Source organism: Neurospora tetraspora (genome assembly GCF_033439725.1).
Source record: "Neurospora tetraspora strain CBS 560.94 chromosome Unknown B0H65scaffold_5, whole genome shotgun sequence".
In the NCBI taxonomy this organism is placed as follows: Eukaryota; Fungi; Ascomycota; class Sordariomycetes; order Sordariales; family Sordariaceae; genus Neurospora; species Neurospora tetraspora.
In genome coordinates this window covers 1,972,677-1,989,942 of record NW_026944387.1, presented here as the reverse complement: position 1 = coordinate 1,989,942, position 17,266 = coordinate 1,972,677, and the positions used below count along the sequence as shown (strand labels likewise).

Below are 17,266 nucleotides of genomic sequence, written 5' to 3'. Positions count from 1 at the left end.
GATAAGGCGTTCGATAAAGACGGCGTGCTGCTGTTGCATCGTTCCATTGTTCCACTCTCAAAGGTACATCATGATGCGTACCTGAATCTTGCCAAGCCGTGCCCCGCCCAAATGTGCCCAAACCCCAAATGTCACCGCCAGCCCACTTTTGTACATGTCGTGCATTCCACCATAGGTTGACACCGTTTTGGTGCTTTTGTGTTCCTTCCGACATTGCCCGAAACCCCTGGGAAAACATTCTCTAAAACCGACAAATCTCAGCAATCAATATTCGAGTTTTTCCAAGGGTTCAGCTCATTCATTCTCACCATCAGTTTCATGTAGCGTTGAGCCCAACTCGATCCTCGAAATGTTCAAGTTTCACTGAGAGTCTCTTGGCAATCTCCTCTCTGCCTGGAGACGTCGTTGGCACTCTGACGCAAACCAACTGGATCTCTGGGCGGCCAAGGCCTGCTTCGAGAACACGGGCAGAACTCTCGGCAGTGTTAGCGCATGACTTGGGATACCTGGGCAACTGCGCGTGGATCTTTACGTAACTGGGCAACCATCGTGACCCTTTGTGGGAGAAAGTTGTTGTTGTTGTCCTGGAAAGCCCATGGATGCCACTGGAGTGCAATGGAGTTGAAAACGGAGGCCACAGTGGAAACGGTGAAGATGTGAGGTGGGCATGTGATCACCGCTAAATCTTATTGTTCGGGAACTATCGTGTACTACGTGGTACAAGACCAAGGTACCTTGGCTGAAAGGGGTCCTCACTTTCTGGGTCAACAGACCGCATCGGGTCACGAGAACACAGCACGACAACAAAAGAGAAGCGGTAAGGAGGTTTATTTTGGACTTCGTTTGCAGGCCAATGTATACAAAGCTGAGCAGTGTAGTACCTGCGGTTCTAGACCGACAGAACTCCAGAGACAAAACTTTGCAGGTCACGAGAAGGGACTTCATCACTAAATGATAATATTCAAATATCGCCAAGCTGCCAATGTGTCAAGACAATGCAGCCAAGAGAAAGTCTTTGGTAATGAAGGAAAGAACGGTTGAAAAAAAGTGCCCGAAGATGTGAAACCCGCCACAAGTTCTCGAATTACACAGCCAAGAACGTTCGTGCCATGATTTGCTGTTTTTGCTTCATGTGAAAAACCAAAGATGGGAAAGGGCGGAAGTTGGCGGGATCGGCCTTTTCCCGACTTGGTCTGGTTGAAGCAATCGTCAAGTCTACACTGTAAAGATCTAGACCCCGGCCTCCCTTGTTCCGGTTTCTCCCATTGTGTGACATCAGCAGCCCGCTGAGCATCTCCAGCCAGCTCCGTTGGGCCGGCGAACTTTTGCTGCACCTTTTCGGCCCCGGTCACTGACCCCTAACACTTCTGCCGTTCCCACACTCAAGCACCTTGACAGTTGCCAAGACTTCCCGAGAATTGAGCTGACCACAACTTTTTGACTAACGGACCATCGAAACGAAAGACGAAAATCAAGAAACTCAATTATATCATCAGAAAGGGTACTCTCTTGATAGTTTTAAGCACGCTGATGTTGAAACTACAATCATTTTTCTTTCATCTCCTCATTTGGTGGAGATATGGGTAAATGAAGTCTTGTTCTTTTCGTTTCGATGGTCCGTTTGCCAAAAAGTTGTGGTCAACTCATGAAACTGTCAAGGTGCTTGAGTCTTGGCAACTGTCAAGGTGCTTGAGTGTGGGAACGATCCCCCGACATCCGCCGACTCGGGATCCCGTCCAATTCGACAACTTCAGTTGAACCTCCAAACCTGTGACTCCACTTTCAACATCAACGACACCACAATAACACCGCCAGACGTCACTCGCGATTCACTCGTCGATCCTGCTCACTCAAAGCACAATTGTCACTGAAAACCATCAGTGTCGCGTGCCTCTATGCCCCATTCACACATTGTCTTAGACACGGGATCTCTCAATCCAAAAGGGCTAAACTCGCTTAAGGCCCTGATCGGCTCAAACTTTTCATTGAAAAGTTAGACGGTAGTCATAGAGTGCGGATTTGGTCCTCATAGAGTGCAACCCACTTTTTCATCGCTGAGTCAGCCCAGCCGCCCAGAGGCGCGCCGTGCCAGCACATTGCTGCCCAACCGCCGCCGTCGTCGCGCGCCCTCTGTTAGCGATAGTTAGTCTTGTGCAATTGAATGAAGCTATCGCGAGACCTTACCTTGGTGTTGAGCAACCGTTTGCAGCGATTATCTATCGTCTTTATTGTTGTTTCGTGCAGTGTCCTCGACCTCGTGGTGTTCGCGTAGTATTTGTTGACATACCTCGCCCGCCCGTCCTCCGCACGTCGCGTATTCGCCCAGTAAATCAGACTCCCAGCCCAACCGACTAAGATAACCAGTGCTAACGGGATTTAACCAAAATCGCTAGCAAAATGCCCTCAAACCCGAGAAGTCCATCTCGAGCAGTCACTCCCGATAAGAGTACGACCCCCATTGCCGAAATCCAGTCGCTGTTAATCCGCCGTCCCCGCGAACCAAGAGTAAGAATGCGGTTACCACCGCAGTCCCCTAGCGAGCGCGCCGCTGTCAGATAACGGATTCCCCCGCTACCAAGACTATTATTTAGAGCTAGGCTATTTAATACCGAGAGCGAGGCGTTCGAAACCCTCTTCACGTATTATTATTAGCGCAGCTTCGTTATTATATAAATAGGGTTTGTTACTAATAGAAAGAAGGACCACACGAAGCCTATACAATATAACATTTACTATAACCATAGCGGCGTATATAAACTAGCGGGTTAGAGTATCCAGAATGTTAGCTCGCGGGTCACTAGCTGCCTATACTAGGCAAAAATCGTATTATATAAGAGAGAGGGGGAGAAGTAGTTCGTTAAAGAGATGGATATAAAGTATAACTATTATTACAACGTTAGAAATTTACCTGCCAACCCCAACTATCGTCGTTAAGTACGTATCGGCTACGAGAAAGCTATCCTCGCTGCAATTGAAAGGTTGTTTAATATTGCTAGAATATTATCGCGACAAATATCTTACTACCTTAGCAGCACCCTTAATAATCTCGACAGCGACGGCGAGGTCGATATCCGATGAATCGATAGCGATAATTTAGTCACTGATTTACGTAGTCGAAAATTCATCATCATGGCACAAGAGGTCTTGAACCTCCAGAAGCAACTCCGCAAGGAGAAGTACAATCCCTTTACCTCTACCAAGATGTTTATTAATATATTAGAGCGGTATAAAGATAAACAAAATATTCATTACTTTGTTGACTATAACGAGAGTATTCCTAGTTAGCAACGCGTATAGCGCGTATTCTAGACCTTCAAATAGTATATAGAAATGTGGAGGAATCACCCATACGTTATACTAATTAATAATATATATAAGGTAAGCAACTATAGAAATCCAGCACTTTTCATATCCTTTTTATCATTACCCTTATAAATCTATAGGAGTCTAAGCTAACTCCCTTTTTTTTTTCTTTACGAACATAAGTCAACCGCTTCAACCTTCCCCTCTTAAATATCACTAGTATTAATACCCTAGGTTACAACTTTAACCTCGCATTCAGTCTATTGAGTAGCAAAACACAAAAAGACTTCGAATAGTATCTTAATTATCTTAAGAGACTCCAAGGGGATATACCAGACCCCACTATCTTCATCACTGACTTTTACAGAGGTTTCAAAAAGGTGGCTATTACAATATACCTCACTATACCTCACCAACTCTATATATAGCATATTATAAAGAATATAAACCATCATATTAAAAAAAAGTAAGTTCAACCAAGTCCGCGTAATAGCAACGAGCCAGCTCCCGACCCTACCTTACTAAATTTCCCGCCAACGCGCTGGGATTTAGACGACAGTAGCCCTGACCCTCCATTATACGAAGGTCTAAAGTAGGAAGGCAATAAAGCTAATGGTAATATCGATAAAAATCCTAATACTAATGACCTGAATAAAGACAACGACGCCGCAGCTACTAACCGCCTCGTAGAAGAGGGGGGTAAAACTAGTATAGCTGCTATCGAAGGAGACGCTACTAAAGCAAACCGCCTGCGTACCATACCACCAACTCGTCCGCACATCGTACCAGAATATAATACTAATCGACGGTTCTATAAGGACACACAAAAGGGTTTCTAGAATGCTTGGAAGCGGGTTATATATACTAATAACGAAGGTTACTTCAAAAGAGCATAGCAATTACTAATTAATAAATTTCGACGGCTAACTCATACGTATCCCCCCATCTCTATAATATATTATATACCTTTTTCGCTAACCTTCACAACACTTATAACTTACTTACGCAAATATTACTTACCATAGATCGATAAGTTTAGTAATCATATAATCTCGAAGCTCAAAAACTATAGTACCAGAGCAACCAGCTATATAGAATCTACACACAAAGCCATCAAAAAATACCTCAAAAATCGACTCTCCTCTCTTAATCAACTATATAACCATATTTACTCTACGTATACTAGTCAAAAGGACCGCTTTATTACAAAATCAACAAAAGCACGGCAAACCTTCTTATATAAATATAAAAAGGTTAAATTCTTCAATAAACTACTATTACAGGTATTATCCTTCCCCTTCAAACTAATATAACAACAATATTGTTATACATATAACGACTGGCTCAGGGATCCAACGCAGGCACCGTATACCAACTGCACAAAGCGATTCACAACATAATATAAACTACCCTACAAGCACTTAATGCTAGAACTATTGCAAAGGAGGCCACAAGAGGGGTTAATTATTTAAAACGTCAATAAGCACTAGTGGTTAACTCCAGACGGGAGCGATGGACTAAACGTTGCCCAGCGTCATAATTATAGTAAATTATCTTACTCCCTTATTATTATCGATATATATAACTAACGTCTAACGTTCTATAACTATAGCAATCCAAGACCCAACCTGTGACGAACGGCAGACTTGATCTGCCTAAGTGGGATAGCTGAAGGTAAAGACTATCAAGTGTAGTTCGGTGAAGCCAAAGGGTTCACAACAAGTATCGTTATACGTGTCTCTGGTGACGATGGTCTATTGACTACTGTCGAACTATCTGACAATCTGAGTTCTCCAGTCGTCCCTTTATATCCCACATGTCTGTCGTGGTGTATCCTATTCTCTGGTACTCGCTGGCTCATCCCGAGTTCCTGCTTACTTTGAGTTCTTGCTCACCGTGAGCGCCTGCTCACTTGTGAGCACCTGCTCACCGTGAGCACTTGCCCACTGGTGAGCGCCCTTGGTTGACGTGCGCCCTCTGGTCCAATCCCCGTTTGGGGTTACACTGCCCTGTCTTGGCATGACTGTTGTGTCCCGATGGCTTGGTCGGCCCGTGTACTCGCTTAAGTTCGTAACACAACCCCCTTGCCTGGCCGCCGACGACAAACCTCTACTCCTGACCTGAACCTTAAAGATTACCTGCATAGAGTACCAGCGCGCAAAATATTAAACCCGGAGGTTCACAAAGCGAGCCAACTCGAGATTGGTTGATTACATAACCCCGCCGCGCCCATCAACCACGACCGATATAACAACGGCCGCGTGCCATCTCACGACGAGGAACCTCGCCAGCCAACACAATGAGATACCTAAAGAAGAGAGAGGAGAGGGGGCATATAGAAGGGAGGTATACAGAGGGCATCGCATACCCGTAATAATATTACTCAAGATAACTTAAATCGTGCTATTACAAAGGCAGCTACAAATACAGCTAAAGCAATCATAGTACGGTTAACTCTAGCCCCAGCTCCCTCTCTAACCCTACAGTCGACTCTAGCTCCCTCACCCTCACCCTTTTACCCCCCAGTTCCCTCTCAACGACTAGCACCTTCCCCATCTCCTCATCCCTAAATCTAATAACCGTTAAGCAGTCAAATGCAGCCGCCTCATAGCCATCTGCCAACTCTTAACGGCTCTAGCCAACTTGGTTATGAGGTGCCAGATGCTGTCAGACAGCTAATGCCTTAGCACTAGGATGCTCCTCCTCCTTCTAACCAGCAACAGAGAGGCTCACAGGGATGGGTTATAGCGCCGCCTCCAGTACCTCCAGTATATTCACAGAGATATATAGGGGCTTCCCAGCACTCTCCCCAGTACCCTCCCCAGCATTCTGGGCAGTACTTATACGGCGGGTATCAAAATCAGGGTAGGCACGTGCACTCTAGCAGCGGGCATTAATTTCAGGGTGGGTAGCAAATGCAACAAATATAGCGAGTGCAGCATGTGTAGCAACAGAACTAGCAACTACACTAGCAAGAACCGTATCAACCCCCTCAGCAGTAGATAATTGACTAGATTGACGACTCTGAATAACTTCACATAAAGATTGACGACAAGACGAGGACGTAGATGTAATGCGCGGGCATTGAAATGGTGGTGCACACAGTGCTGGCGCGGCTGGGCGGCTGGGCTGGGCGGCTGGGCTGACTCAGTGATAAAAAAGTAGGTTGCACTCTATGAGGACCAAATCTGCACTCTATAACTACCGTTTTCGAAAGTTAGGAGGGTGCTCAGGGATGTTATGTACGAGCAGGGCTGTAACAGGGCTATAACTAGTTTTTTTACCAAAGGCGCTTTCCTTCTTTGAGTGAGCACGGGCTCTGACTTTCCCTTTCGTAGCGATAGCGTCTTGGCGGGTGTTATTTGCAACTTTTCAAACTTTTTTACCTATGTACTGATTTTCCGAGCTTGGACTACTATTGCCAAAATTCTACCAAGTCACGCCAAGTACCAATCAAATCAATTAATTCCGAACTTTTTGGTTCAAAAACTCACGAATCTCAGAAGGAGGGGCGACCCTACTTCTAAACAGAAAAATTTGGGAGAGTTTGCGAGTTTGAGGTACAACTTCGACGGCCCACATCCCCCACATGTCACCCAAGTACCAAAAACCCCAAACTTTTCCATGAAAAGTTTGAGCCGATCAGGGCTTAAGCAACAGCCTGCATCTCGTCTAATCAGCCGATTGTCCAGTAACCACTGCAGGACAATATGCTGCCGAAGAACCATCACGGGAGAGGCGTTTACAAGCTTTTCAGCCTGCGGGAGAGTTACATTGGCAGTTTGTGATCTCCTATCTCCCGACCCAAACAGAAAGCGGTACGATTTGCGTTCGTGATGAGCCTGATCGAATTCGACGGGACAGAAAGATCAGTTTTGAGTTTGTCTCGACGAATCGGTATCCAAACATCCTACCGAACGTTTTCTTCCATGAGGAGAGCGAGCTGCAGGGGAAGCTACCAACTCTGGCAGCAATTTTTCCTGCTGGTCTCCCGTCTCTCCGTCTCCCGTTTCAAGCCCTCCACCTATCCATACATATCCAGATGAAGCTCGTGCGTCTGTGAACTCTGAGAAACCCGTGGTCGGGAACTCGCTCGGCGGCTACACCCGCATGATCCGAGCTCAGGCAGAGTGAGCCAATTTCTCTGGGCGTCTGGGGAAAACATGAAAGACGGTTGGCCCAAGAGGCGACCTTTTACCCCGGATTGGATGTTATTCTGATCCCGGTCGCTCTGACTGATGACTTGGCTCGTGCCAGGGCCGGCCCAGGGGAAGAAAACGTGGGTGTGGGGGAACAAGTTGAACCGGGACCTGCCTAGCTCCATGTCCTCTCTCCAGGTTCCTTCCAAACTGCGAAAGCGGATTGGAGAACGGAACGACTACCGCTCCAGCCTCCTTCGTTGGGTCTATCCTCTTGTGGCTAGTCCGCTTTTATGCTTTTCGTGTAAGTGCTCTTAATCGGCAACCGGCAAGTAGGTAGGTACACACGTAACAGATGCTTCCGGGCCGTTAGAGCCCACGGGTCCTGGTCTTGTGGTCTTGTGCCTTACATCACCGTCCACGTAACATGTGAATCCAGTCGTTCATGTTGTTTCGCCAGTCAGCTGGCTGCCGAGCCGCTGTTATCCGGGCCAACGTCGATCTTGATCGTACATTACGATACTACTCGGATACTCATCCTCCGACACTCATCCCTCACTCACCAACACTGACCGATCAAACAGCCACATGCGGCTCGTGATTTGTGAACTGGTGAAAACACTCCCTACGTGAAGATGTTATTCCCGTTTAACCCGTTTTCGGTAGTTAGTAGGTACCTACCTCTATCAATGATCATCCCGGAGACTTCATTCATGCTGAACTCCGAGATCAACAAGATAATTCTCTTCTCAACTCCGGCATGGCTCCGCAATATCCAATCATCTCCTTTCCTTCCAGTTCACGCTCAAACCAATCCTGTATCATACATGATACGGTGACTGACTTGGTTCTTCATGGAAGCGGTCTGTCTACCACTGGCACTTCCGTAGACAATCAATCACACCATCAATGTCAACACACTTCCCTAGGTATCCAAGTTTACTTCTCTCCACTGTGACATACATCTCATCCCTTCACGATGAACTATCCATGATCCTCTTAACCTAGTATGCACACAAACACCCCCTCATCCACGTACATAGTGGCAAGTATGTACTCACGTACCTCAATACTTGGCAAACAGCTGCTGTCTTGGTTCCGCTCACAGGTAGCCACTCACTCCCCTCTCATCGTATCGGTTTTCTTTCCACCAAGCTTGCCACATCTCTCTGTCCATCTTACCCATGTACTACATACTAGTACAGTACAAGCGGCATACGGGGCTTGTTCTATCCCATCCCCTTCGGATACGATACCGAGCCGGACGATCCATCCAGACGAGACCAGCTGGGCCAACCGGCCAACCAACCAACCAACCAACCAACCAACCAACCGCCAAGCTTCTAACCGTCCGTCAAGCTTTCTGTTCCCATTCATCATCCCGGTTGGCTAGAGGTAGGGTACAGTACCTGCCAGGTTGGTCGATTAGTCGGTGAGTTGGCAGTGGAAGGAGGTCGTTGATCGCTTACACATGTCCCGGGACAGCGGCAGGGGTAGCGGCAGGGGAAGTTAGTTCTCTCGGAATGGGTTAGGTTAAGAGAGTCAGTGGTGTACAAGGTTCAGCTGGCGAATATGTACTACTCGGCTTTGATCGGAACGCTTTATGTAGTAATATGTGCCCTAAGCTATTTCGATGATGACTGGATCAGAATAGATGCATAGGTAAGGTAACTTCTAGCACTGAACTGTACAATACACATTCTTCTGTCAGATATTCCAGTTAGCGTGCAAACGGTTGTGACATGGCAGTACCCAAATCAAGGGCGACAGGTCATCTTATGAATGGGTTATTCGTAGACACTCTTCGCTTCACTTCAAATCGTCTGCCAAGTGTCCAGATGATCCAGCACAGAAGTGGACTAGTCGCTATAAAACAAACGGATCTTGAGCCCTAAAATCATTTTGTACACACTTGAACACCTTGAGAGGTTTTCCTCGCTCCCCCTTGACTACTCTTAGCACTATCGCTCTTTGTATCAGTACCCCTGCCGCTTTAAAACTGCCCTTTCTGTAGTCTTACACACAACTCGACACACAGCGACCACCACTCTCGAGGTTATCGACATAAAAGCCCTGGATCTTCTTCAATGCTACTGTAGGGATATGGACAAGTAAAACCCGTAGGTCAAGTCGCTGACGATTTCTGGCCATCGAGTGAATGGCCATACAAAGCCACGAAGCTTTGCTTGTACTGGTCAGTAACGTGCCAGGTACCTGACAAGTGACAAGGGGTTTTACTTTTTCTCGCGACGACAACAACAACAACAACAACAACAGCGAAACCTCCAAAATTCCCAGCCCCCTTCAAGATAGGGTACAAGCTCCTCAGACGGAGCCACCGGTTTAGTGACGTCGCACGGCTCAGTTCACTGAATGAATCCGATCCGGCGCTCCCCCGATTGGAAACACCTCAACTGAACACCCATATTCAAATGCGAGCCCCTGCTGGCCAAGTACAAGTTTTGCCGTGGCGTGCAACATGAAGTGAACCAGGGTCAGGTTGAGCGTTGGACTTTTTGACTTTGCCCGCGTACCACCAAACGGCATTTGGAGTGGCCTCGTACCAAGCGGCATTTGGAGTGGCCTCATACCAAGCGGCAGGTCCTACCTCTTCCGCGTAGCAATGATCCAGTTGACGCGTCCAATCGGCCACATAAATATTTCATTTCCGCTCTTGACCTCCCACTTCTCGATGTCGGCCGGCCCGCCCTCGGCGCCGCACGTGCGCAGCAGGTGCGCCACCTCCTCGGGGGTGCGCGTGCGCAAGGCGCTGACGATGCCGTCGCCCACCAGCACAAAGGGGAGGACGGGGATGAGGTACGTGAACACCAGCGTCCAGGGCGAGTGCCAGACGCAGAGGGCGTAATAGGGCGCCGAAAGCAGGATGCAAATACCAAAAAGGATGGGCATGAGCAGACCGGGAAGTGTACGGTCCTGCAGCTCGAAGATGCCAAACCCGTCGCTGGTCTCGACCGTGTTCTTGAGGATGGCGCGGGCCAGAGGATCGTCGAAGTGGTGGAAGGCGAGGTTGAAGAGCCGGAAGACCTTCTTGCCTTTGTCCTTGTACTGTCCGACGAGGTCGGCGGGCGCGTTGGCGGCGTCGACCGGGTCCGCGACGTAGCTGAGGTGTGAGCTTTCGGCGGCGGCTTTCTTCCAGTCGGGCACGTGCGGGTGGAGGTCCGTGAGGACGAATTGGACTCCTTCTTCTTCGTTCTGTTGGGATGAGGGCGGGAGGGTGGCGTTTAGATGGCGCTCGATCGAGGGCGTGGGACCGCCGCCGCCGGCGCAGAAGTCGATAAAGACGTAGTCGAATACGGCTTGGCCGAGCGTGTCGGAGAGAAGGTTGGCGACTGTTTGGGCTGGGGATCGGGTTTGGAGGAAGGGAATCTGTTGCGATGATGGATAATGGGTCAGTTCAGCACTATGATGAGAACGAGAATGGACAGGGCGTTTACGTGTGCTGTCCAAGCTATTGTCAGAGCAGCTTGTACTTTTGATCGAAACCACGGTGGGAACCTTGATGGCGGGCAAAGAATGTCAGTTGTCGCAGCGCTCTTCAATGTACTTGACGGGACTTACCACGGCTGATCATCGATCTCAAACAGATGCATGCGGGGGAGTAGAGGCACCATCGTGTCTTGTGTGGTCTCTAAGTGCTAATCAAAGTTTGTTGTCTAGTGTGATACTGGTATTCAAAAGGTCAAGAGGAAGAAGGGCGACAACAGCTAGACACAATCAGCCCAAACACGTCCAGATGACGACGCGGAGAGCTGTCTCCACATCAACAGGAGCTATCTGCAAGAGCTCTGCACCTCAAGTGGGAGCTTCCTTCCAGTGCAATTGATGCCGTATCAACTCGCAAAAAACAACCCAAGTTGTATTGAGGATAAGGTGTAGTTCCTCGTCTTTTTGCGGGTTATTTCCGACAATTGTGGCAGCTTTGTCGCGTCGTGCCAGTCCAGCGCATGTGAAAGGGCGACCGAGTTGATGATGTCAATGATCTCCAGGGAACTTTATCCAAAGCTCAATTGGCGTGGATAGGACACCCCCGTCTCGCGACCCGCATGCGCAGGTACCAGGCCGACTTGGTAAAGGAACAGTGCATTTCTGCTCATCTCAGTTAGCGCCTTGCGATTTCCAGCTTGGTTACAACCAAGCAGTTTGGAAGCTTGCGCAATGAAAACTTTCTGACCATAGTCTTGAGGATGTGAAACCAGATATTCACTTGCATCGGAAGGTCGAATGCGATGGTTTTCTTCATCATGCGGGGCACCTAAAGAGCCCTAATATACGGATGATTTCAAACAGGAATTGTTTGAGCAAGGGGTACTTTGAAACCATCATGGGATAGTGGGCAGAGAGAACCTTAACACATACCCACTGAAGTTGTACCAAACTCAGATGCTTTACTAACGCCCGCTATCACCACCTACCAAACATTGTCTTCTTAGTCGATTAGAGCCGTCCTTTGCACGATCTGGTGCGATTGCGGGGCAAGCCGCTATCGAAGCTTCAGCTGGGATGAAGTGAATGCATTGAATTCCATGTTTTCGGGACGCTGCAATCGCCTGCAAGGGTTCACAGTTGGGATTTTTCTTGATCTTACGACTTTAGGCTGCGCCGCGGCCTGATTGTCTTTCCGTCCATGAAGGAAACCCCCAACCTCTCATCGCTGCTTCCCAAGTTCCTCCTTACGCTTCTTACTCCCAAGAGGAACGATATTAGGAGATTTTAAGTTGATTTTCTGGTCATGTATCACCACATCTTGTGAGCGACTAGAACGCCACACCCTTCCACCCTTTAGAACTTGTCACTCGTTTGTGAAACCGTTACGACCATTGCAAACAGCAATTCGCTGTCACCTTCTTCGACGTCATTCACCTGATCTATTCGTTCTCCAAGAAGAGTCCATGAACCTTTCCTAGCTACGACATCACGACCATACCTAGATCCTACCATGGGCATCATTCATGAGAAGGCGCATTACGCCCTTGCTGTCGCCCTCGTTGCGTTCCTGGTACGCGCTTTTGTCCTTAGCCAGTGGAACACCATCAAGAGGAATGGCGAGCGTCTGAAGTAAGTCGGCTGATCACGAGTGTTCCCTGCTTCACCTCCCATATCTAACAGCATTGGCATATAGGAAACCGCCCAATACCCTCCCTTTGGTGGGAAATGGTCTCCAGTTCCTGCAGCCTAGGTGGAAACTCTTCAGTTGGTTCGACGCCTGCCAGCGCAAATTTGGTTACGAAACTGTTGCTCTCTCTGTCCCAACCCTACCTCCTGGAGTGCTTATTCATGATCCTCGTAACCTGGACTATGTGTTCAAGAATGAGGGCGTGTTCACCAAGGGCAATTTCGTCAAAGGCCGATCGTGGGATCTCTTTGGCAACGGTATCATCAACGCCGAAGGCGAGTTTTGGAGAACCCAGAGGAAAGCAGGTCTAAGCTTTCTCAACACTTCCAACTTGCGAGTTCTCACGGATGTCGCGCTTCCCGAGTATCTCTCCGAAAGCATTGCCCAACTCAGGTCAAGCACCAATGGTACCGTGGTCGACTTACAGCATGTCTTCCATGAGATCACCACCAAACTGATGGGCAAGATGGCCTACAATGTGAGTGTTCTGGCATCTTCCGTGCTGAAAACGACCATCAAGACTAACATACATCCAGATGGAAATGCATGCGGACGACGAGTTTACCGTATCCTTTGACTACGCCTCAGGCGGCACCGCTGAACGTTTTCAGAATCCCCTGTGGTTTGTGACCGAAATCTTCTTAGGAGCAAAACTCCGAAAGTCAATCGCCGTTGTGAAGGACTTCGGGAGGCGTATCGTCACCAAGGCCGTACAAGACCGCCAAAGCCAGAAATCTCACGAAAAGGGGTTCGGGGAGGAAGAGGGAAAGCTTGATCAAATCTCGGGGAGTCTTATCCAGTCCCTCCTCGATGCCATCCAGGACGAGCAAATGGTAGCCGATGCTGCCTTGACTTACCTCTCTGCCGGCAGAGACACGACCGGTCAAGCCTTAACGTGGACATTCTACCTTCTGATGAGACACCCCAGAGTCATTGCCAAGGTCCGCGAGGAGGCGATGCAGCTGCTGAAAGAAAAGGATGTTGCGCTCGCCCCGGACCAATTCGACTCCTCGCTTTTCAATCCCGTCACCATGCCCTACAGTATGGCGGTGTTCTACGAAGTCCTCCGGCTCTATCCGCCCATCCCCTTCGAGATCAGGCAGTGCAACGAAGACGTAACGCTGCCTGATGGCACATTTCTCCCCAAGAGCTCGATATTGATATGGTGTCTGTGGGCAATGCAGCGATCAAAGCTCACGTGGGGTGACGATGCCGACGACTTCAAACCGGAGCGATTCCTGGACGGAAACAAACTGATATCGAGGAGCCCTTCTGAGTTTCCAGTCTTTTACGGTGGACCGAGGACTTGTCTGGGAAGGAAGATGGCAGAAGCCATTGCTGCTCAGGTTATCCCAACCATGGCCTGCCTGTTTGACTTTGTCCCTACTAGCGATGAGGAGAGGACAAGCAAGACCAGTCTAACACTTCCTATGGAGGGCGGCCTACCCGTGACAGTAAAGACTAGGACTGGGGAAGAGCGATAGAAGCTGGCGCGCGTATCTGAAATTTCCTGTTTTAGAGGACATCAAAGGCGATCAGATGGCGCTCGTATATAGACGGCTTGAGCATTGTTTTATTCCATCAAGATACCCATGTATGAGATGTTTTTTTTCAGCCCATTTGTTCTCTGTGATGGACGTTAATCTTGTCACACCAATACCCAACCCAATGTATTACACTCCGACGGAAGTATATATCTTCTTCCGCTCATGTTACACCATATCAAGGGATTTGCTGACATAAACCCGGGACTTACGCTGGCACGACATGTTTACATGGGCTCTTGAGTCGTGACAGCTAGTTCGGCTGCAGCCTATGACCAAAATTGTCCTCCTGGAACTTCGAATCCGGACTGTATTCGTGGATGACAGCACCCTGAGCTTCCCAGCGATGCGATTCACAACAGAAATCAGTGCTCTTTGCCTCAAATACCCAGCATCTCAATCCTATCAACGTATTTACCCTACTCCCGGTGCGTACCATGACTGGTGCCCAGTGCCGCGGCCGCAAAGGCGTTATCAAGCTTGTGTACGGTATTTTCTCGTGGCGCGTTTCGTGGTGGTACAGACCCAACAATCGCTGCCAGCACGGTAAGCTAGCCCTGGCATAATCCTCAATAACCTTAAGTCCTCTTACCATTTCTGTGATGCGGGAACCAGTTTGGGGGTCACTTTCGGGTCCTTTCAAAAGGTTGTGCAACTCCGGAGCTAGAGACCCGAGAGACGAGGCAGCCATTAATCGGTAGAGGTTCCGACGGAAACCCACAAGCATTACAAGTCAAAAGCCACGTTGACGGTTTTCAGATATAAAATGCAGAACAAAAAAAGGCCAATGTCAACCGTTCATGGACTGTCAGGCATACCGCTCATCTTTGAGCAAGTTCCATCTTGCAAAGATTCTTCTCCCAAGATGAGGTAGGGCTGAAACAACCTCCCCGGTCATCCCACCAGGTCCCCAACCGAATATCATCAGTCGTAATGCCAGCTATCCCGAGGACAATAGGCAGATATTCCACTCCTTCCAACCGATGAGCTCACAGGTCCAGACCGCACCATGCGTTAAGTCGAGATAAGGCAGCTTTGACCTGCTGATCCCATCGGAAGGATCCCCTTCCTCGTCTATTGTCTTGTCTTATTCAGGACGGAAGGAGCACTCGTTTGAAGAAGGTCAGGAGTACCTCACGAGACGAACTGGAGGACCATTCACTCCGACTCCCGGTCCCACTTTCTCTTTTTTTTCTCTTTTCGTCCCCCTCCGAGGAAGCTTCCACTTGGATCACTTGCCCTAACCCCTCCGGCAGAGGGCCTCTTTGATTGAAAATTTTCCATCGTCAAAAGGGCCGCGGGGTTTCTCTTTTCTCAACTTGGGCTAGCCCTCTTTCTCCCCACCTTCTACCAGGACCAGTCCTCATCCCCACCTCCTCAGACAACTCCCTCCTCCTCCTTCGCCTTACTCTGAGAGCATCGCGACAACTCTCCCGGTCATTGTTCAACAATAGAACCTCAAGTCCAGCAGCACCGGGACCAGGCCAACACTGCAGAAATGGCTATCATCCAGTCCCTCCTCAACCTGACTAACTTCGCCAGTCCGCTCGAGCGGACTGTCGTCCCCTGCATCATGGTCGCTTACGCGATTCAGATTGCTGTGGCCATCCCCTCGATCATCTACAAGTCTGATCGTTTTTTTGACGCCTCGGGACTGTCTACTTTCCTCATCGTCAACATTCTGAGCTTGTACCTGCCTGCCATCAGGGCCAAGTATGGTGGGGACAACCTTGGCCAAGTTGCGGATGCCATCAAAGAGGGCGTCGAAACGGTTACCGGAACCGAGCCCGGATGGGGAAGCCTCTTTATGGCACCCTTCAAGAGATGTAACATTGTCGAGGATGTCGCCGCTGGCACCCCTCTCGCAGTTGACTACAACTGGAGACAGCTTGCTCTGAGCGGCGCTGTTACTGTTTGGGCTGTGAGATGTAAGTGACCTTCTGTTGAGAATGGAGGCAACAGGCACTCAATGGCTACCCCCAACCTCGAAACCTTCATTGCTTACCCCCAAACTATCAACGAAGACACTCAGCTAATACTCCGACCACAACGTAGTGGGAATCTACCTCTTCTGCCGCATTCTCCGCGAAGGCCACGACCACCGCTTCAACGAGATCCGCATCAACCCGCGCCGCTACCTCAGGGCCTTTATTGGCCAGGCTACCTGGATCATCTTTTGCATGCTGCCCGTTATTGCCGTCAACTCGATCCCTTCCGGCGTTCCTTCTGTCCAAGATGTCAAGCCTACGGACTTTTCCGGATTTGGCTTGTGGGTTTTCGGCTTCGTGGTGGAAGTCGTCGCCGATTACCAGAAGAGCAAGTGGCAGAAGGAGAAGCGGGATAAGGTCCACGATGAGCAGTTCCTTACCAGTGGCTTGTGGTCCCAATGGTGCGTTTCCACTCTTCCACTCCAATACCCACCTCCCGGTACTAATGCAAGTTGACCACAGTCAATTCCCAAACTACTTCGGCGAGTCGATGCTCTGGGTAGGCATTACTACCGTTACCTTCGGGGTTCTTTTTTTTGACGACGTTCGGGAGGCTCTGGCTGCCGCCGATTCCTCCCCCATGAGTGTCCTTTCGGTCATTTTTTTCTGCACAATCGGCCCTGCGTTTGTCACCTTTTTGATGCTGAAGGTCACGGGCGTGCCGTATGCCGAGAGGAAGTATGACAAGCTGTATGGCGATGACAAGAAGTACCAGAAGTGGAAGAGGGAGACACCCAAGTTCATCCCTAGTCTATCGGCAGCCATTCTATCTAGGTATCTTTGAGACATGATATGGTTGGCAGCTCATACGCATAGTCTGAGTGGGATCATGAAGAGATCTGTGACTGAGACCAGGGAGATAAGGTAGTCAAGCCGAGGTAGATTGTGCCTGACCTGAGAGGTGAGGTCTGGATGGGTACGGAGGCTGTGGTAGAACATACTCTATACAGGTAGAGTTTCCTACTCTTCAACTGGAGGAAATGTCTATTTAGACCTTTGGAGGGTGTAGTGTGAGGATAATAGGGAAGGCTATTTATACCTGGACTTTTAGAGCGTCCCCATAGTTAGCTTTCTCCTAATCAACCACCATCTTACCCTCGAAAAGAACCTTCCTGAGCAGCCGTTTTATTCCCGAGGCTTGCAACCTCCTTCGAAGAA

General features: G+C 49.1%; 3 protein-coding genes across 3 annotated transcripts; 2 read left to right on the top strand and 1 right to left on the bottom strand.

The window, feature by feature from the left end:
* Positions 1 to 9,985: 9,985 nt before the first annotated feature.
* B0H65DRAFT_228990 (uncharacterized protein) lies at positions 9,986 to 11,422 on the bottom strand. The gene is made up of 3 exons (XM_062822157.1): positions 11,022 to 11,422; positions 10,898 to 10,958; positions 9,986 to 10,829 (listed from the first exon to the last, which is right to left on the bottom strand). The coding sequence occupies exons 1-3, from the start codon at positions 11,072 to 11,074 to the stop codon at positions 10,047 to 10,049; spliced, it is 897 nt and encodes a 298-aa protein (XP_062680544.1). The 5' UTR covers positions 11,075 to 11,422; the 3' UTR covers positions 9,986 to 10,046.
* Positions 11,423 to 11,996: 574 nt separating this feature from the next.
* B0H65DRAFT_228947 (cytochrome P450) lies at positions 11,997 to 14,226 on the top strand. Its single transcript, XM_062822155.1, has 3 exons — positions 11,997 to 12,518; positions 12,583 to 13,054; positions 13,113 to 14,226. The coding sequence occupies exons 1-3, from the start codon at positions 12,400 to 12,402 to the stop codon at positions 14,058 to 14,060; spliced, it is 1,539 nt and encodes a 512-aa protein (XP_062680543.1). The 5' UTR covers positions 11,997 to 12,399; the 3' UTR covers positions 14,061 to 14,226.
* A 1,007-nt stretch (positions 14,227 to 15,233) lies between these two features.
* B0H65DRAFT_228967 (uncharacterized protein) lies at positions 15,234 to 16,914 on the top strand. The gene is made up of 3 exons (XM_062822156.1): positions 15,234 to 16,048; positions 16,176 to 16,509; positions 16,571 to 16,914. Exons 1-3 carry the CDS (start codon positions 15,619 to 15,621, stop codon positions 16,890 to 16,892), a joined length of 1,086 nt encoding a protein of 361 aa, XP_062680542.1. The 5' UTR covers positions 15,234 to 15,618; the 3' UTR covers positions 16,893 to 16,914.
* Positions 16,915 to 17,266: the final 352 nt, after the last annotated feature.

Excerpts from the sequence above, each read along its gene's own strand:
- B0H65DRAFT_228990 (XM_062822157.1), bottom strand. The coding sequence starts at position 11,074 with ATGGTGCCTCTACTCCCCCGCATGCATCTGTTTGAGATCGATGATCAG. Across the intron at positions 10,959-11,021 it reads GAGATCGATGATCAGCCGTG|GTTCCCACCGTGGTTTCGAT; the intron begins GTAAGTCCCGTC and ends CCCGCCATCAAG. Across the intron at positions 10,830-10,897 it reads CAATAGCTTGGACAGCACAC|ATTCCCTTCCTCCAAACCCG; the intron begins GTAAACGCCCTG and ends TCATCGCAACAG.
- B0H65DRAFT_228947 (XM_062822155.1), top strand. The coding sequence starts at position 12,400 with ATGGGCATCATTCATGAGAAGGCGCATTACGCCCTTGCTGTCGCCCTC. Across the intron at positions 12,519-12,582 it reads AGGAATGGCGAGCGTCTGAA|GAAACCGCCCAATACCCTCC; the intron begins GTAAGTCGGCTG and ends ATTGGCATATAG. Across the intron at positions 13,055-13,112 it reads TGGGCAAGATGGCCTACAAT|ATGGAAATGCATGCGGACGA; the intron begins GTGAGTGTTCTG and ends ACATACATCCAG.
- B0H65DRAFT_228967 (XM_062822156.1), top strand. The coding sequence starts at position 15,619 with ATGGCTATCATCCAGTCCCTCCTCAACCTGACTAACTTCGCCAGTCCG. Across the intron at positions 16,049-16,175 it reads TACTGTTTGGGCTGTGAGAT|TGGGAATCTACCTCTTCTGC; the intron begins GTAAGTGACCTT and ends ACCACAACGTAG. Across the intron at positions 16,510-16,570 it reads AGTGGCTTGTGGTCCCAATG|TCAATTCCCAAACTACTTCG; the intron begins GTGCGTTTCCAC and ends AGTTGACCACAG.